Below are 27421 nucleotides of genomic sequence, written 5' to 3' on the forward strand. Positions count from 1 at the left end.
CGTTGAAGCGTCTGGAACCAAAACTACTTCACCTCACGGTACTCGAAAAATATTCAATAAATATGATAAACCCATCCAAATCTGAGTAATCACAATCAATAATTCAATTTTGAAGGCTCAGAACTTTGTCTATAAATGTGTACGTTGAAATTTCGGAGTCCAACTTAAAACTCGGCCTTTAAGGCCGAGTTATACTTCCGCGTCAGACCTACGCCGTCAAGGAAGAATCGAGTTACGACCCTGCGCCGTAGCCTGACGCGCGCCTCTCGATTTTTCTAACCTTCGCGTCACCTACGTGTATGACGTGGCGAAAACGGACTGTGATTGGTCCGCTCAGACTGTTGTTTCCGGTTTACCGCGAAAACACTGCCAATGTAGAATAGAATCAAACATTATTTTCTACACGCAAAAATGCACCAAGCCGACGGGAGTATCATCGAAGAGCAAGTCTCGTCAAGACATTATTATTGTGATTGCCAAATGGCAAGGTCGGTGATCGGAAAAAAAAAAAAAAATGGAAGAACCACCGAGACGTGGGTGTTCGGAATCGAGTGGCCACACGAAGCGGTGACCCAGTCGGCCAAAAACTGCCAAGTTTTTATCACTTTATGTCGTATTTTTGGTTGGTGCACTTCATCATTTACTGTGTACATATGTTTGCTGTGAGTCTTGTTTACGTGTCGCACTTCAAGTATATGAAGAATAAAGCACAGATTTGGTGTCAAAAGAGTTGTTTTGATCTTTAATTTTCAATAACAGACAGTTTACACACACAATACATCATCACTGATTGAGAGTGCCTCGGTGCTTTTTATGATAACCTTAAAATCAAGCCTCCCAACGCAGTTTGGGAAGTTCCCTAGACGCCAGAAATCTCCTATGGCTTCCCACTGGCTGGTTGTAGGACACGGCAAACAAATCAGGCTGGAGGGCTTTGCAGACCTTGAACGCAGTGCTCGACGCCAGTTTGAAGCTAGCCGCCACAGCTAGCTCTCTCCACTCGAGTCTAAAACTCTCTGTGCGGCATCAAAAGTCGGACAGACCGCCTCGAAACCGTCTTCTGCGTCGCCTGCCCGTCAACATTTGTATGTTCAATATTTATTCAGTGTTGATGAGCTGAATATTTACTTTCAAGAGTTCCATCTTGCATTGTTTATTTTTTCTCCGACTAGCGGAAGTAAACAAGCATGCCCCAAAACCGTACAAACATAACGCCGCATCCCTCTAGTGGCTTGGCGGTGAATTGCAGAGCAACGCGTCACCTGGCCGCAGAACTATCATATGACGAATGACGCCGTAGTCGCTATGCCGTCACCGCAGCGCGGGAGTATTAGTGCGCCATGAATCTGCTATGGCAGCATATAGACATATTGTTCTATCAAACACAACAGTTGTTTTGACTTAGAATACAGAAGTTTATTTTAAAGATGAGTGCAAGAGCAGAAACTGCTTTTTCAGTCATGTCTGTGTTTTCCGCCATATATATGTAGGATAGTCAATTAGATGCAATGACACTTTTCGGCCACCAGGGGGCCCTGGCCCCCCCTTAAAATCCGCTTGGAGCGCAAGATGTCTTCCAGTGGAGGTCGGAAGAAGGGGTTTCACTGCTAGATCTCAAGCCAGGGTCTTCAATATTTTAAGCAATGAGGGAGAGAGGATGAGGAGAAGCATCCGCAGTATCGTGGCAGAGATCGCCTCAAGTTGGCTGGCAGAGTCCTGCCACGCTAATGTCAACAACGCATTCAAAAGCAGAGGGACAGGCGTACTTATATATCTGTGCTATAGGGGTTTCGGCGGACAGATATACGCAATCACAGCTGACGAAACCTTGATAAATGCGTTTTTTTCATCCAAATTTCGCGAGCTCTGGGACACTCGAAAAATGACTCTCATACTTCTCCTTGCTGAGCTAATTGGTATCTCGATGTGCGTTTGTGTGGAAATGTAGTTCACGAACAACAACAACAAAAAACTATTCACCTTCTCATCGAAACTTGTAAAACTCTTTACACGGCAATAAGAATTACCCCCTACTCCTTGAAATTGGTCCGTTACAAGGGTGCAGGTTTGGTCTCAATATTGGTAGGGACAATATAACAGCATCACCTGCATGTACGTTTTTTGCTGGGGACGGAACATTAGTGAAACCAAACAGATTAGGTGAACGGGGTTCAGGGCTACATTTCTCACCGATATGAACCTAATTAATAAAGAGGCTAAATGATCAATGCAAAAATAAATCTGTATTGACTTGTACTAACTTTTACACTGCAAATTTATAACGTTGTAATCTGATAATTTTTCCGAAATCTATTCCAATAATTTTCTCCATCTTGTTTAAAATGTCAAAGACTAGTTAATAGATTGATTGATTGATTCATTCATTTTCCATGCCGCTTTTCCTCACGAGGGCCGCGGAGGTTCTGGAGCCTATCTCAGCTAACTACGGGCAGTGTAGGCAGGGTACATCCTGAACTGGTTGCCAGCCAATCGCAGGGCTAGTTAATAGATTAATGGGTCAAATTACTCAATTTACTTTAGCTAAATATTACCACTTGTTCTTATTAAGCCCATACATCTAAAGGTTGGTCATTTTTCACCAAAATCAAGTGGAAAAATGCTTTCTAATAATGTTTTTAACAACATTACTTCTTGAATTAAGCTTTTTAAAAGATTAAATATCCTCACTTTTTGCTTAAAAAACAGTGTTAAGATTATTTTCAGATAGGTATTTTTCTTATTTCAAGAAATCTGAGTAAAATTTACTTGACGCAATGGCAGAAAATTTCACTTATTTCTAGTAGAATTACACTGAGAAGAAGGGAATTTACTTTGTCATCAGCCAATCAAACATGCGTTTGGGGGGGGAATGGTGTCAGTGTAAATCTGATCATCATGAAAGTAATTCACTTAATAAAGGTCGGGTCAATTCTATCCTTACAGAATATATGAAGACAATCTAAATGACCTCTACAACTGAACTCATTATATAATGCAAATAAGGTGGCTTAAAAGTTGGTGGGGACAATTTGAGCATCCTGAAAAGTTCCTAGTGTTATGTCTCTAACATCCCTATGCAAACCTACGCCATTGGTCCATTAACAGAAGGACCATTATTGTTGTGTCAATGTAGTAATGAAAGGAAAAAGGACTGCGAGATGTAAGTCGTACTATTGCTACGAGAAAAAAAAGTCGCATTATTACAGAGGGTAATGTACCTGTAATCAGCTACGCATTTTACGTACATGTGCCGTAGCTGAGAGCTACGGCATTAGCCTTGCTAATGAAATATTTCAAATAGATCCTTGGTATGGTTCTTTTTGGGAAACAAAATGTGGGTAAAAAAATTAATTTGTCATGATGTGACGCAATTTTGCTGTGGCACGACATGGTGAGGCGGTCCCACTCCGATGCAGCCCACCACCGCAGCTTCAAAAAATCCTAGAGGAAACCCTGAATTCATTCAATTGTTTTTTTTATAAAGAAAGCATATTGGATAGTTGTGAAGCGCCTGGAGAGTCATTTCAACGTTTTCAAGAGAAAAAGTTCTAAAGTTGTCATTATAAAAAGACATGTTGTAAGTAACAATGAAGACAAAATGGAGGACTATCCTTCAAACACAGTATTTTATTATAACAATCTTATTATAATAACAATAATCTTTTATCACATGGTGTGCAGGCGAAAGACGTCTCTCCAGTGTGTCTGCTTGTGTGTTTGTTTAAACGTTCGTTATGGGTAAATGATTTACCACAGCAAGTGCAGATAAAAGATCAGTGTGTGTACGCATAAGCTTTACTACATCTCTCTTTTGAACAAATCTTTTATCGCAAAGTGAGCAGGCAAAAGGCTTTTCTCCAGTGTGTGTACGCCTATGCTGTTCTAAATCAGACTGATGATAGAATCTCTTATGACAAACTGAGCAGGGTAAAGGCTTTTCTCTAGTGTGTCTGCTTGTATGTTTGTTTAAACTTACCTCATGGGTGAATGTTTTACCACAAAGTGAACAGGCAAAAGTCTTCTCTCCAGTGTGTCTGCTTGTGTGTCTGTTTAAATTTACCTTATCAATTAATCGTTTATCACAAAATGTGCAGGCAAAAGGTTTTCTCCATTGTGTTTACGGATATGATTTTCTAAATCTCCCTTCTGAAAATATCTTTTATCGCAAAGTGTGCAGGCAAAAGGCTTCTCTCCAGTGTGTGTTCTTGCGTGTTTGCTTAAATTTCCCTTCTCGGTGAATGTTTTACCACAAAGTGAGCAGGCAAAAGGCTTTTCTCCAGTATGTGTACGCCTATGCCGTTCTAAATCAGACTGACGATAGAATCTTTTATGACAAACTGAGCAGGGAAAAGGCTTCTCTCCTGTGTGTCTGCTTGTATGTCTGTTTAAACTTCCCTTCTGGGTGAATGTTTTTCCACAAAATGTGCAGACAAAAGGCTTTTCTCCAGTGTGTGTACGCTTATGCTTTTCTAAAGTAGTCTTCAAAGAAATTTTTTTATCACATTTTAAGCAGGGAAACGTTTTCTCTCCTGTGTGTTTGCTTGTGTGTTTAAATTTTGCTTCCCAGTGAATCTTTTACCACAAAGTGAGCAAGCAAAAGGCTTCTCTCCAGTGTGTTTTATTGTGTGTCGGTTTAAACTTGCCTTATCAATGAATCGTTTATCACAAGATGTGCAGGCAAAAGGCTTCTCTCCAGTGTGTTTTCTTGTGTGTCGGTTTAAATTTGCCTAATCAATGAATCGTTTATCACAAGATGTGCAGGCAAAAGGCTTTTCTCCATTGTGTGTACGCTTATGTATTTCTAAATCTAAATATCTTTTATCGCAAAGTGTGCAGGCAAAAGGTTTCTCTCCAGTGTGTGTTCTTGCGTTTGCTTAAATATCTCTTATCGGTGAATGTTTTACCACAAAGTACGATTATGTATTTCTAAACTAGTCTTATGAGAAAATCTTTTATCACAAAGCATGCAGGCGAAAGGCTTCTCCCCAGTATGTGTACGCATGTGTATTTTTAAGTGATGTTTCATCGAAAATGTTTGATCACAAAGTGAGCAGGGAAAAGCTTTCTTAGCCACGCATTCTTGAGTGTCACTTTTCAATGATAACTTGTTTAAGGATTTTGAAGCATTTTGGTCAAAGTCAACATCCTCCTCATCAGTGTTAAAGTCAGAAGAGTGTGACGTTATGTCGTCGCTGTCCGAAAGCGGAGCTAAGAGGCCGTCCGGTTTCGATCGTCCCTTTCCTTTTTTTGTCAGGTGCTCAAATGAGCTATCGCTCGAAGGTTTCGCTGCTCTGGTCTCTTCGCTTGGATCTTCATTTTCTTCACTCTTGACGATGTCAATCAATGGAAATGTGGAGATTTCATCTTCCTGTTCTTCTTTAATTCTTGGGGTCTCTGGCTCCGCCTCCTGTTTGATGTACAGCATTTTCGACTCCTCCTCCATTTTGACTTGGAGGGGATCGTGCTTTTCAGAGTGAAGACCTTCTGCAGTGACTTCTGTGGGACACTGGGTGAAAAAAAAATTACATGATTTGCTTAGGTCTAGCTTTTATCGTGATTTTCATGTTGCATATTTTTCCTGACACTAATACCCCTTTCCCACTGGCCAAAAAACCCGTGTCAACTCGCTAACAATCGGCTTTTGGTGGCAGTAGGAAAGGTGCAGCGACCCGCTTCGACCCGTGTCAATCAACCCGCCAAGCAACCCGCAATAAAATCACCTCGGCTCTGATCGCCATGCAGTGTGAAAGCAAAACCCTGGGTCAACAGCCAACACCATAATCTACGTGGTGACGTAGGCTAGTACGTGATGCGTCATAACAAAAACAAAACCCATGTGCTCTAGCCCGGATCCACATACAGCGAACTGTCGGTGTAGCAGCGTTAGGCTAGCAATAGCCATACCAGATGAAACAAAGGCTCTTCTTCTCCTTCTGTGACGTACACGACTCCTTTCAATTTCAACCCAAAATTCACGTCACCTACGTTGCCTCAGCACAAGCAGAGTGTTGATCCTTTGCTGCATTTCGACCATTTTGAGGGCGGTAAAAAGCATGAAAACAGAGAACACAAATGGAAAGGAAGCTTCTATGTTGCTTTGCATTGTTTACTTCCTTGAAAGGAATGAATTCGGTTGCACTTGTCGAAGCGCATCTTAGCGTGGTGACGTCACGAACCTTACGCACGGCTGAGGAGGGTTGGCGGTTAGACGGGTGGAAAAAAAAAAGACACGGCTTTTTTTTGTCAATGGGAAAGGTGCCAAATGCCAATTGCTAGTGGGTTGCATCGGCTTGGAAAAACGCGCGTTGACCCACTAGTTTCAGTGGGAAAGGGGCATAAGACTAGGTTCAGACAGATTTTTCGTCATATCATTTTTTTTTGCCGTGCCCGTTCAGACTGACTTTTTGCATTGAGCCCGTTCAAGTATTACGCATGCGGAAAAGCATCAAAACAAATGACTACCCACACGGGCTATCACTCTAGAGTGATCATATTTTGATTTCCAAAAACAGGTGACAAATAACAGACATAAATAATTCCCGTTTAGTAGGGCTGTGACGATCTGCTTTTGTCACGATACGAGCCGTATCCCGATACCTGTGTAGCGATTTGATACATACTGCGATACTTCAACTATGGCAACATACTACCTTGTAAAAGCAGGGATTCCCCTACATTCAACAGATTGTGGCGCACCGCCATACCAAAATAAAAGCCGCCACGCCTTGCAAATTAGATGCATTTTATTTATTAATTAAAAAAAATAAAATTAAGGCTGTCTCAAACTAGAGGCAGCCGAGTGGCGAAGAGTTCAGCGGAAACCTATTCATTGTGTATCGTAATGTTTGTAACTATGAGGGGCCACTTTAAGAGACAATCGGACTGGGGAACTGTGACGCACGGGGAACGAGTAGGAAGAATGGGAGAACGAGCGAGATAGCGGTCGCATGTCGTGGCAGCCCGCTGGTATTTTGTTATTGTTTTTCTTTATTACTGTTACCACAATAAAGTGGGTAAGCCAATACAGACTTCTCTCCTTCTTCCCCATATCTGGGGCATTACAATAGTTTGGATCAGACTTTTCGGCGAAAGTGAGCCGTGGACGGCCATCTTGGACGGAAAGCAAAGTTTGACTGAATTTGCGCGGAGAGGCGGGGCCCAAAATAAAGCCTTGCTCTATTTTCGGAGCGCCGGTGTTCTGCGCCAACTTCAACAACGAGGGTTCTTATGATTTTCGCGGGACCAATTTGAAGAGAATCCCTCCGGCCGCTAAAGGGCAGCGCCTGCCTGTGTTGACATGGCTCCGACTAGTAGGGGCGGGAAAAGGAGTAGATCTTCTACTTGTTTTTTGCTGGAAGTTTACCCTTTGTTTCATGGGGAATTACCACCATCTACTGACGGTTGACAGTTTGGCAAGAGATAGACTACAGTAGAGCTGAAACGAATACTTGAGCAACTCAGGAAACTCGAGTTTAAAAACTGATCCGAGTAATTTTATTCACCTCGAGTAATCATTTATTTTGACAGCTCTAAGCATCACGTTTTGCTCGGACTACTTTTAATTAGTGATGCACGATAATACATTTTTCAACCGATACCGATAACCGATAATTTCCTCCTCATTCCTACCGATAACCGATAATGTCAAGCCAATAATTCTATTAAAAGATTTATGTAAAATTTTAAACAAAAGAAAATATTACTGTGCAAAAATATAATTTATTGCTTTTTTTTTTTTTCCAACATAAAATATGAACAAGTCGTCAATTCCAACATCTAAATAATGACATTGTCTGACATTGTGTAATGGTAAACTTTTGGCAACAATTACTTACAGAGTAAATACCTAAATTGCACAAAAATGCCTTTAAAAGTAAGGCATTCCTAACATAACATTAATACACTGCAAAACACACTTCCATAAAACTAGTCAGTTTTAAGTGTAAATCTATTGGAAATAAGTGAAATTATCTGCTAGCACTTCATGTGTATTTCTCTCAGATTTCTTGGAAGAAAAATAGCTAGCTGAAAATAATCTTAACAGCCTTATTTTAAGCAATACATTATTATACTTAATCCTAAAAAAAACTTGGAAGAAGAAAAGATTTTGAATATTTGTGGCTACAAAATATTATTATTTCATTACAACAGGAATGTGCATATTTAAATTAATAAGTGTTAATAAGTGCCAATAAGTTTAGATTATCTACTGTGACTGTAATTGAGCAGACAAATAAGTTAAATTAACTTGAAAAGTGATTGCTAATGTTATATGCTTTGTTGCACACTGTGAAAATGATTAACTCAAAAGAGTGAGATGTCGTGTACCCATTCTGCAGCGCTTTGTTTACATTTGGGGCACTCACGAGTCGCGACATTCGCTTTACAGCAGCTAAACTGATAAACGGCAATACTATTTGGATGCAGTTGGAGCTCGCATCTCCGTGCGTGTTGTTTTGTGCCTGAGTTTTGTTAAGCTGAAAATAAAGGCGGCATTACAAAGTCATCTGACCGCTCATCATTTTACATACTGAATGTATTATTGACGGGCTGACTTCGTTTTCTCCATGTTTAAATTATCATCTAAACACTGTGCCGTCATGATAAGCTTGCTTACTGGACATCACTTTTCCAAATGTAGTGGTGAAAATGTGATTGGCATGTTTTTCATGAAGAATGGTGGTCGTATAAACTGCATTATTTTTTTATCCAGGGCTTTGGCTCTCGGGTCATTTCGGTAAAAAAAAAAAAATCGTGTCTCGTCTCGGCGGCGGCTACGTTCGTACCGGATAATCCGCCCGCACCGGCCGGTTTGCCGCGGCGTATTCGGGGCCTGGCTCTGCTCACACGCCGTGAGGGAACGCTCGAGAAACCTGGGTGTTCGCCGGAGGTCCTGAAGCCGGGGAACCGGGCTCTGCCCGCCCCGCCGATGGCGAGGCGGCGGCGGCCTGCCGGACCGGCCAGAGCGGCGGGCTCCGTCGGAAGACGGCTACTTGCCGACTATCGATCTCCAGTCGTGCCGTGGTTTAGCCTTAGATGCGAGTTTACCACCCGCCTTGGGCTGCTTTCCCAAACAACCCGACTCTGAATCGTAACAAGCCCCTAGTTTAACTTAGGGTTTACAATGGCTTTAGCATTCCCGCTAGCAGCAGCAGCCTGGCATTCGTTCCCAAAATCTTTGTGATGCAGTTTTAAATGGATGCTGGGTTAGTGATTTTGAATGAGGACGCTTTCTTTCGGCCTCTTGGAACTTCTGCGGTACATGTTTCGCAAATGGCGAGAGCACTGTTTTTTTAGTAACAGCCGCCATAATATTCAACAATTTCTTGTCGTGTAACTCCGCCTCCTCAACCCCTCCTCCCTCAGGGGCTTCAGAGAGGGGAGGGGTTGAGGAGGCGGCGTGCTGAATTCTTCGGTTGTGCACATTTGGAGGCTAAATCAAGTATATAATTATCGGATTACATTATCGGTTGAATTTTTTATTATCTGGATTATCTGTGTGACGTCATAATTGCCATTATCGTCCGATAATTATCGGCCACCGATATTATCGTGTATCTTTACTTTTAATGCGGGACAACGCGCCGATGTCACGTGCGTAGAAGAAGAAGCAAAAAAACTTACTGCAGCCGACACCCGCTACAAAAGACGCCGACGTTGTTGTAAAAAACTAGCCTGCATGATGCTACGTTGGTAGCAGATTGCGTCTGATGCGTCTCATAGAGATCACATGTATGTTGAACTAGATGCGAAATGACAGAGTCAGCGGCGTTAGCAAACAGCCGCCATCTTAAAGCAGTAGAGAGCTAAGCGCTAATAAAGAGCGCTAAGCGCCAATAAATAAGATTAACATTACTGTCACTAGCTCAAGTAACGTTAGCCCTGCGGAAGGCTAGGTTTCTATTAATTATGACCACTGTCGATGCGTGGCTAACATGTCGTACATACAGACTTTAACATAACATAGCGTTGTGGAGTGATGAGGGTGTAAAGTAAATACTTAATGCTAACTATCAATTTTAGCTCAGTAGTCATTGCTGGATAAAACACCAAGTAGCACTGGTCCCTAATGTGTTCTAATACAGCCTGTATCATACATTTATTTTGAACACTGCAAAAACTCAAAATCCTATCAGGACTTAAGTTCTAAGTTAGTCTAAACTTTAAGTAGAACTTAAAAATAGCTTGACACAAATAGAATTTCAATTGAAACACGTGGGGAAAAATCCAAACTTTTAAGTGATGTGTGTTATCAAGCGTAATGGCATTTTTAGGTAAGAAATATATATATATATATATATATATATATATATGTATGTATATTAGGGCTGTCAAAATTATCGCGTTAACGGGCGTTAATTTTTTAAATTAATCACGTTAAAATATTTGACGCAATTAACGCAGATGCCCCGCTCTGACAGATTTAAATGACAGTACAGTGAAACGCTCACTTGTTAATTGTTTTATGGAGTTTTGCCGCCCTCTGCTGGCGCTTGGGTGCGACTGATTTTATAGGCTTCAGCACCCTAAGCATTGTGTAAGTAATTATTGACATCAACAATGGCGGGCTACTAGTTTATTTTTAAATTGAAAATTTTACAAATTTCATTAAAACGAAAACATTAAGAGGGGTTTTAATATAAAATTTCTATAACTTGTACTAACATTTTTTTTTTTTTTAAGAACTACAAGTCTTTCTATCCATGGATCGCTTTAACAGAATGTTAATACTGTTAATGCCATCTTGTTGATTTATTGTTATATTAAACAAATACAGTCCTTATGTACTGTATGTTGAATTTATATATCCATCTTGTGTCTTATCTTTCCATTCCAACAATAATTTACAGAAAAATATGGCATATTTTGTAAATGGTTTGAATTGTGATTAATTACGATTAATTAATTTTTAAGCTGTAATTAACTCGATTAAAAAATTTAATCGTTTGACAGCCCTAATATATATATATATATATATATATTTTTTTTTTCTTAAATAAGATATTTTTTGAGTGAAAGCAGTGAATTATTTTGTTTAATAAGATCTTTTTTGAGTGAAAGCAGTGAATTAGTCTTTTTTTTTTTTTTTTTTAATTCTAGTTACATCTGAGATGCAACTGTTGGCTGTTTTCAACAATGTACATCGAAAATAAAGACATTGATTGACTGAAAATGGTCCAATATTAGATGAGATGTATTGTTTTCTCATGTGCACTCATAATTGCTCTTCACCTAAAAATATATATGTTTTATCCAATTACTCGATAGAATTTTCAGTCGATTACTTGATTACTAAAATATTCGATAGCTGCAGCCCTAGACTACAGTAAGGAGTTTAATAAGGACTTTTAAGACGTGGCTCCATACACCCTTCTGTAAGTTTATCTCCTGTTAATGTCGATCACGTGTCTTCTGTTGTATATTTGTTTACATGTGTACACAGAGATGCAGTATATTTTATGAGTCTTGTAATTGTTCTGTGTTTGTTTATTTGGTTGAATGTTAGTATTCTAAGTAGCTGTTTCTTATGAGTTTTTTCACAATTAATACGTATATAATAACAACTGTTGACTTCTGTCGGAGACGTGTACTGGCGTAATCTGTAAAATCTTGTTTGGTGTCGCATCGTTGCGCTCCGATGATTGTAAACTTCTACAGCAAAGTTTGATTCTGCCTCGGCTCCGGGTAGTCGCAAAAAGGGTAGCTATCAGGGATCTCAGCCGCGCTAGGCATTATGGGCAATGTAGTTTTGAACTGCTGCACTCAGAAACATGCTAGTTGAATAGTTTGTCAGTTTATTTCGGTAATTGATTGTGTACAATCTGGAACATTGAGTGAGAATAAAAATTGAGTGGGAATAACAATTTGTCAACGACAATTGTTGTGATTGTAATTTATAAAAAATGTTTAGTTGGCACATAGCCTACTGTGTGCGTGCATTAACTGGACTACATTCCCATGGGTCTGCATTCTACTAGTTTTTTTTTTATTTTTTAAGTATTATTCTTTTTTTTTTTTAAATAATATTCAAACATTTTTTTAAATAATATTCAAACATTTCCATATAGTATATAGGCCTGTGTGTGGTGTTTTTTTTTTTTACTGAATTTTTCTGTCCAGATGGAGGAGGCACACTTTAAATACATAAAAGAAATATAGGCATCTTTGAGTGAACTTCTAGTAAAACTCAAGTATCTCGAGGCGAGTGTCCTCTTTTTTGAAAATCAAAATATGGTCACCCTATGCTACAAACTTGCCTAGCACGTGTCTTGGCTTGCGAGCTAAGCTATACAAAACTAAGTTAAGTAAGGGAAGCTTCAAACTAAAGCCAAACGACTTCCATTAACTAAGCTTTAAGATGGGACATTTAAGTCCATTAACTTCTTATTTGGGTACTTACCCGATGAGAATGCTTTAAAAGAGCTCGTTTAGTTCGGAGAAGTGTACGCAAAAGAACTGCAAGTTCAGAATGGGTACGCTTCAAGAGTGAACCGGAAGTAGAAACGTTCAGGGGCTGAAACTTCAGTGCAAAACGTTGAAGCATTTGGAACCATAACTACTTCAAGCTCACAGGACTCGAAAAATATTTCATAAATATGATAAACATATCCGAATATGAGTCATCACTATCAATAACTCAATTTTGAAGGCTCAGAACTTTGTCCGTGAATGTATACATTTAAAAATGGGTCTTTCTCCAAATTTCTGTACTTCTCCCGCTGCTCTTCTTCCATCAAAGAACATAAAATTAAACTCTCATCATTTTAAAGCATTGTAGCTTCTCAGGCTCACTTGGTTTAGCTTTTGCCCGCTACCCATGAGATCTAATTATGCCAAAAATACGAAAATAGTGCGAGGAAAGAGGAGAGAGGAACGGCCAGGAGAGGTCGCTGTTGGCAAGAAGTCGCCACTCCGGGCAGGTTGATTCACATCACTTTGATAAATATGTATTATAATTGCTTGTATATATATTTTAAAAATATTATTCATTTGTGATTTTTTAAATTATATGAAACAAATGAATTGATCCATTATTACAATTTGAATAACAACTAAATTAATGAATTCAAAATAAATGCAGAAATACACATTGTCTATATAGCTAAGTGACAATCTCATGTTGATTTTTTTTTTTTACAGAACAAAGAAGAGCTCTATAAATGATTCCCAATAGAGGAAGTTCTTACACCAGGGGTCCCCAAACTTTTTCCTGTGAGGGCCACATAACTTTTCCCTTCTCTGATGTGGAGCCGGGGTCAGTTTGTAACAGAAAAAGTGTGACGATTGCAAGAGTGCCGAAATGCAAACATTTATTGTTTTTCAGAAAGCCACAATCAAATAACCCTTTCTGGATTCTTCACGGAACAAAAGCAAAGAGAATAAAAAAAATATATATAATATAATATAATATCACTATCATAGCACGGCAGGTTTGAACCATTTTAGCGATTATTTGATAAAACATGAACGCAGCTCTCTCGTCGATAAACAACGATGGCACTTGCCTCGACCTTTTGTTATCTTGCCACATATTGGATCTATTGATATCTCACAGCCCCTTAGTATTATAATTCTCTTTAAGAAAATACTTATATGTAGTTATATCAAATAAGGACGGTTTGAATATGCTACGTGACTAATGTGATCAACTGCTTTAAAGCTACAACAAAAACACACAATGGTTAAAAGTATGGGAGGGCAATACATGCAAAAAGTATTTTTAAGGGAACTAAAAGATTTTAAAAACTCAATAAAAACAAAACTAGTGAGTACTCGCTGCTTTTAACCGATGTGCGCGTGCGCGCGAATGATTGCGCAAGCGCGCTGATAATTGTGTAGGACGTTTCGCCACGTAGCAAGGAATTGCCGAACGCTGGTACACTCTATAACCCAACAAAATATTGAGCTCCGTCGACCCATTCTGTGTTTCAGTAATCTTCAGGAGGCACCAAAGACACACATACAGCTTGTGCTGGCCATGGTTATTTAGAAACAAAGTTTACTTTCACAGAAGCTAAACAAGTGTTAAACACTGTACATAAATGTTGCGCTGAAAAAAAGGCGCCACACATCCCTGAAATACCAATTACAGCAATATTACAGAGAAGCTTGTATTTCTCCTTTTATATTACTGTTAAATACACAAGCTTGACGCTAACTTAGCGAGAGCTATTTTTTCACCGGAGATTTGGCTAGCGTTGGTGCTCAACCATGCAAGTGCTTCCATGTTGCGGATTACACTTTTGTTTAGGAATAATTTATTTTTGTCCAACGCAATCTGCAATGCAGTGTTTAATAGAGCAATATTTCTATATGCTGCCAGAGCAGATTCATGGCGTACTATTATTAATTCGTCCGTTTTTCCCTGGAAACCCCCGTTTACAGACGTCGCGAAACCACCTTTGTTTCAACCCAGCAATTAAACGAAGGTAACTATATTTATTGTTCAAAATGTCTTGTCATTTTTAGCTTAAAATCATTAAGGGCGCGCCGCACGCATGCTATTTTTAGACCGTGACGTCGCATCATACAGCGGATGTAAAGTAGAAGTGGGACGTTATAGACCCGCCCGTGCATAGAAGCAATGTAAATTGTTCTACATTTCTCCGGTAATCTTTCAAAAACAAACATGCTGATCACGCATTGCTTTTTTGGAACTTGCAGAAACGACTCTAGACATTAAGGATGTTTTCTTCAAACGTTTCCCGAAACCAAAAACTCGGAGGAAAGAATGTGAAGAATGAATCAACTTGCTCGGACTTTTAACAACAGCTCGGTAAATCCATTCACATTTCATATGCAGTAAACATTTTGTTGGGTTGGCATGGTCTTTCAGAGGACAAAGAGGTAAGACATTTTGATATTTTTAATGTATTTTTTAGCGTGAAGTTGTGCAATGCTGCTTCTGTCTGACAATGAATGACCTGAAAAGAATTAAAATGGTATCTGACTGCCAGTTACCTTTTCATTTGTTAAAAAAAAAAAAAAAAAAAAAAAACTTTAGTAGGGAGGAAGTGTAAATAAATTATAGAATGAAGATTTGTTATCAATGGAAAAATTAAAAGTGTTCGTTGGCTGTCACTAAGTAGCATTTGCGATCGCTACACAAACCTAACTAAATTACCCCCAAGAACGGTCAGACGTAGGACAACCAGAGGATATAATATATTAGAAAGACAGGGCTGGTGGTAAAGGATAGCTTGTTGAAACAGGAGAATGTCATTGTCAGTCCCGTCGATAAAAAAATAAGGCTATGCTTAGGTCGGCTCGTTTTTTTCTCGTCTTTTTCAGCCTCCGACACTCGAGCCATCTCTTTAACTGAACATTTTTATGTTCTTCCACATCGTTGCCACTTGCCAGTGAATTTGGCACAAGGGACATCATTTTCAGAAAGAATTGGTAGGTTTAGCTCTGTAAACATCTCCTTTGTACACGATTTCCATTCATTTCCTATTAGGGACGAACGGTGGTCCCCCCTTAGCAACAGTACCTAATGTCATAAATATTAATGAGCGGAAGTGACGTGTTGCTTGCGGTACGTCATTGATGTCTAATATTTCATTAAAAAAAGACTTTAAAAAAATACTTGTGTATTTTAAACTTTTAAACAAATTATTTAAAAATGGAAAAAATGGCGTCTGTAAAAAAGTCATGGCTATGTACCTCATGACTATCGCTTAAATGTTTTTTTTTTTGTTAATGTCGCATTTTTTCCGATATGTTCGATTATAAATGATCGATCCAAACAAAGAAAAACTGAAGAAAAAAAAGTTTGAAAAGGGTAAATATACGAAAAGAAAATCTCGACCACTCCTTGATGTCTGCGATTTTTGCATCGCGTACTACGGTATGATGAAAAATTTTAGTGGTTTTGAAACCGCGTTTTGATAACATGGTAAACCGTGAGGGTAACCGGCACATGCCTACACCCGACACCCCCCCTTAAAAAAAAATTCTCCTTGGTTCTGCACGATTCACGTAGGTCACCCTTTTTGACTTCAAAACGGCGAATTTCGCCGAAAGGTGAGATATTTCCATGCCTGATTCTACTGAAAATTCTAACGATTAATCGGAGAGAAAAAAAAATCTGGTAAAGAGTAATTATATGTATAAATGAGAAAAGCAGACATTTCACCTAATATTGAACCATTTTAGACAATCAATGTCTTTACTTCAGATGTACGTTGTTGAAAAAAGCCAGCAATCCCATCACAGATGTAATTAGAAAAAGATATGCTAATCATTGCACCTCTAGTTACTACCCACCTGTGGTGTACGCTTCCGCTTTTTTCAAATTTGTCTTCTGAGGAAATCTTTTATCGCAAAATGTGTAGGCGAAAAGTTTCTCCCCGGAGTGTGTTCTTGTGTGATCATTTAGTTCTATTTCCCGAGGGAATCCTTTTTGGCAGACTAAGCAGGGAAAAAGCTTTTCTCAAGTGTGTGTTTGCTTATGCTTTTCTAAATGAGTCCTCAGAGAAAATCTTTTATCGCAAAGTGTGCAGGCGAAAGGCCTCTCTCCAGTGTGTTTGCTCGTGTGTCTTTTTAAATTTCCCTTATCGGCGAATTGTTTATCACAAGATGTGCAGGCAAAAGGCTTTTCTCCAGTGTGTGTACGCTTATGCTTATTTAAATCACTTTTCTGAAAAAATCTTTTATCGCAAAGCGTGCAGGCGAAAGGCCTCTCTCCAGTGTGTCTGCTTGTGTGCCTGTTTAAATTTGCCTTAAAAACAAATCGTTGATCACAATATGTGCAGGCAAAAGGCTTTTCTCCACTGTGTGCACGTATATGCTTGTCTAAATGGTTCTTTTGAGAGAATGTTTTATCACAAAGTGTGCAAGCGAACGGCTTCTGTGTGCTGTGTGTTCTTATGTGAATGTTTAAATTTGCCTTTGTGATGCATCTTTTATCACAAAATGAGCAGGCAAAAGGCTTTTCTCCTGTGTGTGTTTTAGTGTGATAGTTTAACAGTACTTTCCGAGAGTATCTTTTATGGCAAACTGAGCAGGGAAAAGGCTTTTCTCCAGTGTGTGTACGCGTGTGTACTGTCAACTCAAACCTCCGAGTATATATTTTCCCACAAAAGGAGCAGGCAAAAGACTTCTTCTCAGTGTGTGTACGCATGTGTGTTTTTAAGCTTTGTTTCCAAGAAAATGTTTTATCGCAATGTAAGCAACGAAAATATTTCCTAACCACGTGTTCTTTTGTCTTTTTTCAAAGATGACTTGTTTAAGGATTTTGAAGCATTTTGGTCGAAGTCAACATCCTCCTCATCAGTGTTAAAGTCAGAAGAGTGTGATGTTACGTCGTCGCTGTCTGAAAGCGGAGCAAACAGACCGTCCGGTTCTGATCGTCCCTCTTCTTTTGTTGTCAGGTGTTGAAACTGGCCGTCGCTCGAATGTTTCGCTGCTCCGCTCGGACCTTCATCTTCTTCACTCTTCACACTGGCAGTCACTGGAGACTTGGGGATTTCATCTTCCTGTTCTTCTTCCTTAATGTAGACAGTTTCTGGCGCTCCCTCCTGTTTGATGTACGGCATCTCCGACTCCTCCTCCTGTTTAACGTGGAGGGGATCAGGCTTCCCAGGGTGGAGATCTTCTGCGGTGACGTCTGCGTGACGCTGAGTAAAAAGAAGAAAAAAAATTACGATTTGCTAAAGTCAAAATTTTGCCCTGATTTTCATGTTGCATGTTTCTAACCACACTAAGAACTCTTTAGCTCTAGATACAGTAAATACACTGTACAATGTATATGCATTTTTAATCAACTCTTTCACTGCCGTTGATGATTATCGTTAGAATTATTAACTCATTGACTGCCATTGACTGCGCCTGACAGGGATTTTAAGTTTGTTCCATTTTGTCAGGGGGCACGTCTGTAGTGATGGGATTTTCGGCTCTTTTCGGTGATCCGGTTCATTTGGATTGGCTCAGTGAAAAGAGCCGGCTCTTTTTGGCCCTAAAATGGCTTTTAACTTTAGCTTTTCTTTTAAATATTTATGACAAATTTAGCATATATTTTGATAAATGACTTGGTGAACTAAATATTGCACTGTAGTGACTGCAAATAGCATCAATTATTGAGCAAAGTACTTATTTTATTGAATATTAAAAAGTCTCCAAACAATAAACAAGCAACAAAATTAAACTTCAACCAACAACAATCAAACATGCTGCATCATAACAAAAATAGTGAGTAGTTACTGCAACAGCAGCAGCGAACAAAACAAAAATAAGCTACTCCTTGCTTTATTTTAACAAACATAAGCTACTCCTTGCTTTATTTTAAATTTGCATTCAAGAAAACTAAATACTTCAACTTGGACGGGCTGATCCGACTCCTTCTCTCAGGAATTATTTGTCCAGTCTTTTAGCTAAATCCAGATTTTTTTTTCTCATGGAACCTGCAGATGCATGTGTTGACTTGCATCCATCATTAACAAAACAAAACAAAATATTTCAAATTTTAAAATTAGAGTCCCAAAATAATGAAATTATAAGTGATACACAAATGTGATACATTAGGGGTTAAGTTTGCAGAAACAGCATTCTGCCCTATTGTCACCTGACTTTAACCGATTCAAATGTCTCCAAATGTTACTGCATTTTCGGCTCATCTTGAAGGCCTACAAACCGCGTCGTCCTTTCCTCCTCCTGTGTCTTTCTGTGGCTTCCCAGACGCGACGGAGCATGTGCCCAGACGCGACGGAGCATGTACTCAGCGTGCACTCCGTGCAGTACCTAGTACCAAGCCCCTTGCCCCTCCCCATTCTCTTCCTGTCTCCCTATCTGAGCACGGCAGCTGAGCCACTGCCAAACCTCGCTTCAGACATGTGTAGAAAGACAGAGAGAGACAGTGCCGGCTCGTTCGCGACGACACAACACTACACGTCGGTAATGCCGAATCTGACAAGAGGATATTTTTTTCGTCAACTTTTGTTCGTCAGAGTAATTAAAGGCTCATCGCAACAGCATTCCTGGCTCCCGCCATTATTCAATTCAATTTAATTTGTATAGCCCTATATCACAACTAGGTTGTCTCAAAGGGCTTTGCAGAGGCAATATGATACACAGTCAGATATTACTACCAAACGCAGACGAACTCCACACGGGCACATCAAAGCAAGTCTGAAATTGCATAAAAAGCTAAACAACAAATGTCGTGATCTTACCTTCATTTTCTTTGGTTTTTCAGTTCCTTGCCGTGGCCTGTATTTCGTCTCCTTATCATCCAGGTCTCCACTTGATGTTTGGGATTGTGTTGGCGTTCAGTTAGTAGTAGTTTGTCACATCTTTAAGAAAAGGGGAGAAGCCAAACGATCCCCCTTAAAATCAAATTTACAAAGTAGCGTTAAGCCAAAGCAATCAAAATGTCTTGGCTAGCGAGCTAAGCTAAACAAAACTAAGTTTAAGTAAGAGAAGCTCCAACATAAAGCCAAACGACTTCCACTCAGCTTTAAAATTGGCACTAAATTCTTACTTGGGTAATTACCCGATGAGAACGCTTTAAACGAGCTCGTTTAGTTAGGACAAGAGTACACGAAAAAAATCTCGGATGAGTACATAGATGTTGAGTCAAGAGTGAACCGGAAGTAGAAACGTTCAGGCGCTGAAACTTCAGTGTAAAACGTTGAAGCGTCTGGAACCAAAACGACTTCACCTCACGGTACTCGAAAAATATTCAATAAATATGATAAACCCATCCAAATCTGAGTAATCACAATAATTCAATTTTGAAGGCTCAGAACTTTGTCTATAAATGTATACGTTGAAATTTCGGAGTCCAACTTAAAACTCGGCCTTTACTCTGCTGCTTCCGCTGCACTTCTTTCATCAAGGAACATAAAAATGAACTCGCTTCATTTGAAAGCATTGAAGCTTCTCAAGCTCACTTGGTTTAGCTTTTGCTCGCTCGCCACGACATCAATTTTTTTTTGTTGTTGTTGCAAAAATACGAAGAGATCAAGGAAAAACTACATTGAGGCGAAGAGAAGGAACGGCCAGGAGAAGTCGCTGTTGGCAAGAAGCCGCCACTCCAGGCAGGTGGTTCACAACACTTTGATAAATATGCATTATAATTGCTTATATATACACATATTAAAATTATTAATTTGTGATTTTTTTTTTTAATTATATGAAACAAATGAATTCATCCATTATTACAATTTGAATGAAAACTAAATTCATGAATTCAGGTGACCCAACCAGGGGTGATCAGACCCTGGCCCGGATCCAGATAGCTAGCTACGATGACACCATGGCTCTCCGTTTTTGAGCCACAGCCAACTTAAGGCGCTCTTTGTCAAGATGCTGCGGATGCCTCTCCTCTTCCTCTCTCCCTGAAATATTGAAGGCCCTGGCTTGAGAACGGGCTGTGAAACCCCTTGTGCCGACCTCCACTGGAAGACATCTTGCTCTCCACTCAGCTTCTTGGCAGTCCCACCTACTTGGAGAGTTTTCTCTCAGTCTTCCGCCGATCGATCTCCCCGTGGGACCGTTAACTACAGCAACAATGCTTGCTTGGTCCCCGACACAAGCACAATGTCTCACCGCAGGGCGGTGACGGCGATGTGATTGGAGAACTTCAGTTTTGGGCTGCAGCTATCGAATATTTTAGTAATCGAGAACTCTACTGAAAATTTCATTGATTAATCGGATAAAACATTTTCTTTAGGTAAAGAGCAATTATAAATATACCTGAGAAAACAAGACATTTCACCTAATATTTAACCACTTTTAGACGTCTTTTAAATGTACATTGTTGAAAAAAGCCAGCAACTATCTCAGATGTGAATCATGTGACTATTAAAAAAACAACAAATTCACTGCTTTTACTCAAAAAACTTAAGATTTTTTAAAAATATGATCTTATTACCTGAAAATGTCATTCCACTTGATTACCCACATCACTTAAAAGTTAGGTGTTTTTCCCACGTGTTTCAATTGATCTTCCATTTGTCAAGTTATTTCGAGTCAAGTTTTAAGTTTGTCTACATTGTAAATCCTGATAAGATTTTGAGTTTTTGCAGTGCTCAAAATAAATGTATGATACCTACTGTACTGGAGTACATTAGGCATCAGTGCTACTTGGTGTTTTATCTTTCAATGTCTACTGAGCTAAAATTGACAGCTTTATTATGTTAGTATTTTACGCCCTCATCACTCTGCAGCGTTGTTTTTAGAGATTAAATAAAGCCTGTCTAAAAGACAGGCATCGAAAGTGTCACATAGGGGTGGCGTGAGGATCCAAATGCATGGAAACAAAGACAAAGAGGCAAGGCAGGGTGGCGGTGAACTCAAAAAATGATTTAATGATAACTGCAAAAACACAAAGTACAAACAAGTACATACCATGGAAACGAACGCATCATGGGAACCTTTCTAACATTTTCTTTTCAAAATGCCCTTCGTACATGACGACAATATTCTTCATTCTACATATAGTATGAGGCAATAACAAAAAAGTAACGAACAGACACTAAGGAAACTAATCAGATTACTGGTGAATGTTTTACAACATTATGTGTAGACAAAAGGTCAGTGTGTGTACGCATATGCTTTACTATATCAGTCTTCTGAAAAAATTTTTCATTGCAAAGTGAGCAGGCAAAATGCTTCTCTCCAGTGTGTATGCTTGTGTGTTTTATTAAGCTTTCCTTTTGGGTGAATGTTTTACCACAACATGTGCAGACAAAAGGCTTCTCTCCAGTGTGTATACGCGTATGCTTTTCTAAATGAGTCTTCTGAGAAAATCTTTTCTCGCAAAATGTGCAGGGGAAAGGCTTCTCTCCTGTGTGTCTGCTTGAGTGTCTTTTCAGATTTCCCTTATCGGCAAATCGTTTATCACAAGATGTGCATTCAAAAGGCTTTTCTCCATTGTGTGCACGTATATGCTTGTCTAAATGGTTCTTTTGAGAGAATGTTTTATCACAAAGTGTGCAAGCGAAGGGCTTCTGTTTGGTGTGTGTTCTTGTGTGAATGTTTAAATTTGCCTTTGTGAAGTATCTTTTATCGCACAGTGAGCAGGGAAAAGGCTTCTCTCCAGTGTGTGTTTTAGTGTGATAGTTGAGTTCTGCTTTCCGAGAGAATCTTTTAAGGCAAACAGAGCAGGTAAAAGGCTTTTCTCCAGTGTGTTTCCGCGTGTGTATTGTCAACTCAAACCTCCGAGTATATCTTTTCCCGCAAAAGGAGCAGGCAAAAGACTTCCCTTCAGTGTGTGTACGCATGTGTATTTTTAAGTTTTGTTTCCAAGAAAATGTTTTATCGCAATGTAAGCAAGGAAAAGGTTTCCCACCTGCGTCGTCTTTTGTGTCGCTTTTCAAAGATGGCTTGTTTAAGGATTTCAAAGTATTTTTGTCAAAGTTATCATCCTCCTCATCAGTGTTAAAGTCAGATGAGTGTGACGTTATGTCGTCGCTGTCCGAGAGTGGAGCTAACAGCCCGTCCGGTTGCGATTGTCCCTCTTCTTTTGTTGTCAGATATTGAAACGACCCATCGCTCGATTGTTTCGCTGTTCCACTGGGACCTTCATTTTCTTCACTCTTCACTCTGACAGTCACTGGAAACTTGGGGATTTCATCTTCCTGTTCTTCTTCTTTAATGTGGATGGTCTCTAGCGCCACCTCCTGTTCGATGTATGGCATCTCGGGCTCCTCCTCCTGTTTAACTTGGAGGGGATTGTGCTTTTCAAGGTGAAGATCTTCTACAGTGAATTTTGCGTGACGCTGGGTAAAAAAAAAAAAAATCAATTGATTTGCTAAAGTCGACCTTTTGCCCTTATTTTCATGTTTCATAGTTTCTACCGACACTAAGAACCCTTTAGCTATAGATACAGTAAATACACTTTAATTAGTAAACCAATTTTAAATCAACTCTTTCATTGCCGTTGATGATAATAGTTAGAATTGTCAACTTATTGGCTGCCATTGACGGCGCTAGACATCCATTTTAACCGGGAGGGGTGAATGAACGAACGAACGAACGAACGAACGAACGAACGTCTACCGCCGTCAATGGCACTGAAAGAAGAGCATTCTCAAAGTCAAGCAATGAGAGAGATGTGTTTAAACCATGCCAATAAAAAAACGAAATTAACAGATCTAACTGTTCAAACGAAGCCATGTCGTGGTCAAAAATTAAACAGCACAATGCGCCAGGGGGATTCATTTAGGGGTCGCGGATTCCCTTTAGTTCCCACCCCAAAAAAATCAGCGGTGAAAAAACCCTGCAGAGCTGCTGGATTACAAATGTTGCTGTTCATACTACAATATTGACATGCAATGGCAAGTTTTAACAACTTTATCCTGAAAACATGGTCAACACTATTGATTGTATGGGTCATCAGTGATGCTCACGCATGCATTTGTTGTTTTTTTTATTGGCTTGCGAGCAAGCACTATTGACTCCCGTTAGCCAAAAGGAAATATACAGAGATGAATTAACAAAATTGTTCATGTTTTGTTAAATGCTGGGCTGAGAAGCATTTGTCATTCTTAGTGTTTAAAAATGTTGCATCACAATAGATTGAACTCTGTCATATTGGTAGATTAAATGAAGGAAAAGCAACAAATAAAATAAACTTCTAGAAATAGGGGAAAAAAAATACTAATATCACAGCGGATATTTTTTTTTTTTTTTGCTGTTCTGTAGCCTGTAGTTCTGTTATTATTCAATCAAAAAAAAAGTTGCTTCAATCAAAATATATTTTTTTCAAAAAAAAAAAAAATTTGAATGCATAAATAAATTTGAAACAAAAAAAAAAGCATGAGAAAGCTATTTTTCTTTGATTTTTTTGGGGGGGTTGTTTTTTTTTTTCTGATTGAAGCAACTATTTTGATTGAAGTAATTTTGATATGTGTTTGGGCCACATTTTGGCGAGGACATTTTTGTCTTTATTATTCAATCAAATATATAAATATATATATTTTTTTTTTAAAAAGAAAAATCACTTCAATCAAAAAAAGAAAACATTCAATCATAGAAAATGTTTTCGAATGCGAAAAAATATTTGAGATCTAAAAATTTGCATTTGAACCCTTAATTTTACATTGAAAAAGTTTGATTGAAGCAATCCTTTTTGTGTTTGGGCCATACTGTGGGTAGGACATTTGTTTCAAATCATTCAATCCACCAAAAAAGTTGCTTCAATCAAAAAAGTATTTTCAATCAAAGAAAAAAATCACTTGAAAAATAAATTTGCCCTCCCCTAATTTTTTAAAAAAATTATATGCAAAGCAAATGACCATTTAGGGTGCTAGTCACATGATCTGTTCAACAATATAATTTTGACCCATTAAAAAAATTTTTTTTTTGGTTAATTTCCTTCATTTTTGTTGCAGTTTTAGTCAACTTCATGCAATAACACTTTTCGGCCACGGGGGGGGGGGGGGGGCTGGGGGGCTGACCCCCCCCTTAAAATCCGCTTATGGTCAGATACGGGAATTTTTCCCCGACAGCCACAATCACTTGTAACAGGGGTAGCTTATGTAAGCAAATATCGTCCGATTAAGTTGTTGTAATTCCACAAAACTTGATTATTTTCTTATTTTCTCACATTTTGTTGCAGTCTATCCTCCTGTTTCAAAATTGGAAATTTGTATTTGAATATTTTTCCCTTTATGTAAAAACAATAATGTGAGAGATTTTAAGTTAGTTCTACTTTGTCAGGTGGCACATCTGTAATGTCGAATTTGACTGGAGGATATTCCTTTTCTGAAATTTTGTCAGTGAGACCAATTAAAAGCTCATCGCAACAGCAGTCCAGCTCCCATCTTTATGACTACCCGACGCAAACGAACTCCACACGGGAACATCAAAGCAAGTCTGAAATTGCATAAAAAGCAAAACAACTAATGTCGTATCTTACCCTCATTTTCTTTGGTTGGTTGGTTCTTAGCACCTCGTCGTGGCCTAGATTCCTCTCCTTATCTTGGATTGCGTTGGCCTTCAGTCAGTAGTAATTTGTAACATCTTTAAGACAATTCGAGAAACGTCTAATATTAACCAAACGACCCACTCTAAAAGCAAAATGTACAAATCAGAAGAGGCGTTAAGCCTAGGCTTGCCACCAGTCCCTTGAAATACGGAATCATTCCGTAATTGGGAATTAAAAGTTGCGTTCCGTATTGAACCAATACGGAACGCAGGTTATTCCGTATTTCACAACTGTCCCGTGGGGCGACCCCACGCGACCCGCGCTTCCGGCAGCGGGGCGTGGCAGGCGGCGGTGCGCTCAGCCCATGCATGTCTATCACACACAAACACACCTGTGCTCACGAGTGACCACTGAGCCAACAATAATGAACAAAAAGGGCAGGAGATATTAAAGACAGCAAGATAGTTATCTGCCTGACCGCTGCTGTCTGCCCTGCACTGCGCTCCACTTCCGGGTTCGTTGCCTAGTTACCTCGCTCGCTCTGTTCAGCGCACCGCCCTGCGCGTTTTCAAAACAAAAATGTCTTCTTCAGCAGCAGAAGCTCAGGACACCCCACCTCATCCCCAAAAGGGGAAATGTCTCCAAAAAATAGACTGGAGTGAGAAGAGGGTAACCCGTGGCTCGATAGAGTCACTGATGGTGATTATAAAGTGAACTGCAAGGCAGGCAGGAAAGTCTTTGTAGTGTCTCACGGAGGTGTAAACCAGCATGCACAAACGGAATATAAGATCCCAGAAGAGCCTTCGTCACAATTCTATGAACCTGAAACATCCCCTAAGCTTGATTTTGTATGTTATTATGCTATTATATATGGATAACATATAGGCTATATTTATATTTACCATCATACAACTTGCATTGATAGGAACATAGCTAGGCTATTTCAGTTGCTACTATGGTCGATTATTTTCAGGAATGTTGATTTTTTTTTTTTTTTTTGGAACATGCATTTATTATCAATCAATATGGAATGAATGTATGTACCCATAAAAAACACCTTATTTTGTTACGCTAACTAATGCTCCTCATTTGGAATTATTCCTAATAGATTAACAGCAAATAAACACTGAATAAATAGTCCTACTGCGGATATACACTATTGATTGATTAATAGTGAATTTGACATAATCCCACTCCTACCCTCTAAATTACTGCAGCTGAGGTGACACAGGTATACCACACAGTAAAACGTAGCCACTCAGAGCTACAATAGTGCTGACTGTAGACACAGGCTCAATCAGAAGATTTTTATGTGATGCCAAAATGGTGAAGAAAATGACTTTGGGGAGAACAAAGCAAGAGGCACTGTTGAAACAAGTCCTGGGTTCAAAGGCAGTGGGTAATGTGCTCAAGATCTTAACATCACCCATTCCATTCTCCATACAGACCGATGCCTCGAATAAATTGAGCAGGAAGATGTTTTCGCTTGCTGTCCAGTACTTCAGTCCAGAGTCTGAGCTCACCAACAAAATGCTGGACTTCATAGAGAATGCAGACAGATCAGCTGCTGGAATTGTAGCTCTCTTGCAACATTCCCTTAAGAAATTTGGCTTGTCAATGGATCACGTGACCGGATTCAGTGCCGACAACACAAATGTTAATTACGATATACACAACTTTGTTTTCACAAACCCGCAGGAAAAAAAAAAATCTGCTGCAAGGAAACTGCCATGCCCACATAGTGCACAACACAGTTTTCTCATCTAAATATAGATACATTTCTATGCATTTTAGGAGATTTGGGGATGCCCCCTTTTTTTCGCCCGTAAGGCTTTGGGCGCGACCCTTATTTATTTCTGAAAGGTGGCATCGTACCTTGGCTAGCGAGCTAAGCTAAACAAAACAAAGGGTAGCTTCATCATAAAGCCAATCTACTTCCACTCAGCTTTAAGATTGGACTTAAAGTCCACTAAATTCTTACTTTGGGTACTTACCCATGAGAATGCTTTAAAAGAGGTCACTTAAGTTAGTAGAACAGTACATGAAAGAACTGCAAATTGCAAATCCCGGATGGGTACACTGACGTTGCTTCAAGAGAGAACCGGAAGTATAAACGTTTAGACGCTGAAACTTCAGTTTAAAGTTTAATAGTTTGGAACCATCGCTACTTCAACGGACCCCAAAAATATTTAAAGAATATAACATATCCGAATTTGAGTCATAACTATTAACTATTACTGTATACGTTGAAAGAATGGTACTTCTCCCACTTACTTTAGCGCTTCCGCTGCACTTATTCCATCAAGGAACATAACAATAAACTCAGGCTCACATGGTTGAGCTTTTGCTCGCAAGCCATGAAACGTAATTATGCCAATATTACGAAAAGAGTGCAAGGGAAAACTACATCGAGGCGAAGAGAAGGAACGGCCAGGAGAAGTCACTGTTGGCAAGAAGCCGCCACTCAAGGCAGGGTGTTTCACATCACTTTGTTAAATAAAATACTTTATATACAGATATTATAATTGTTTGTACAGTATATATTTTTTA

At 39.3% G+C, this 27421-nt stretch overlaps 1 protein-coding gene and 1 long non-coding RNA gene across 2 annotated transcripts; both read right to left on the reverse strand.

The window, feature by feature from the left end:
- Window positions 1–3570: 3570 nt before the first annotated feature.
- Window positions 3571–19755, reverse strand: LOC130924953 (uncharacterized). Its single transcript, XR_009065253.1, has 3 exons — window positions 19170–19755; window positions 12401–17618; window positions 3571–5506 (listed from the first exon to the last, which is right to left on the reverse strand). It is a non-coding gene; the product is annotated as an uncharacterized LOC130924953 (long non-coding RNA).
- Window positions 19756–21292: 1537 nt separating this feature from the next.
- On the reverse strand, window positions 21293–26970 carry LOC130924937 (gastrula zinc finger protein XlCGF52.1-like). Its single transcript, XM_057851286.1, has 3 exons — window positions 26866–26970; window positions 24863–24966; window positions 21293–22721 (listed from the first exon to the last, which is right to left on the reverse strand). The coding sequence occupies exons 2-3, from the start codon at window positions 24866–24868 to the stop codon at window positions 21489–21491; spliced, it is 1239 nt and encodes a 412-aa protein (XP_057707269.1). The 5' UTR covers window positions 24869–24966; window positions 26866–26970; the 3' UTR covers window positions 21293–21488.
- Between the last annotated feature and the right edge of the window lie 451 nt (window positions 26971–27421).

The sequence above is a fragment of the Corythoichthys intestinalis genome, chromosome 1, assembly GCF_030265065.1.
Source record: "Corythoichthys intestinalis isolate RoL2023-P3 chromosome 1, ASM3026506v1, whole genome shotgun sequence".
NCBI classification, from domain to species: Eukaryota; Metazoa; Chordata; class Actinopteri; order Syngnathiformes; family Syngnathidae; genus Corythoichthys; species Corythoichthys intestinalis.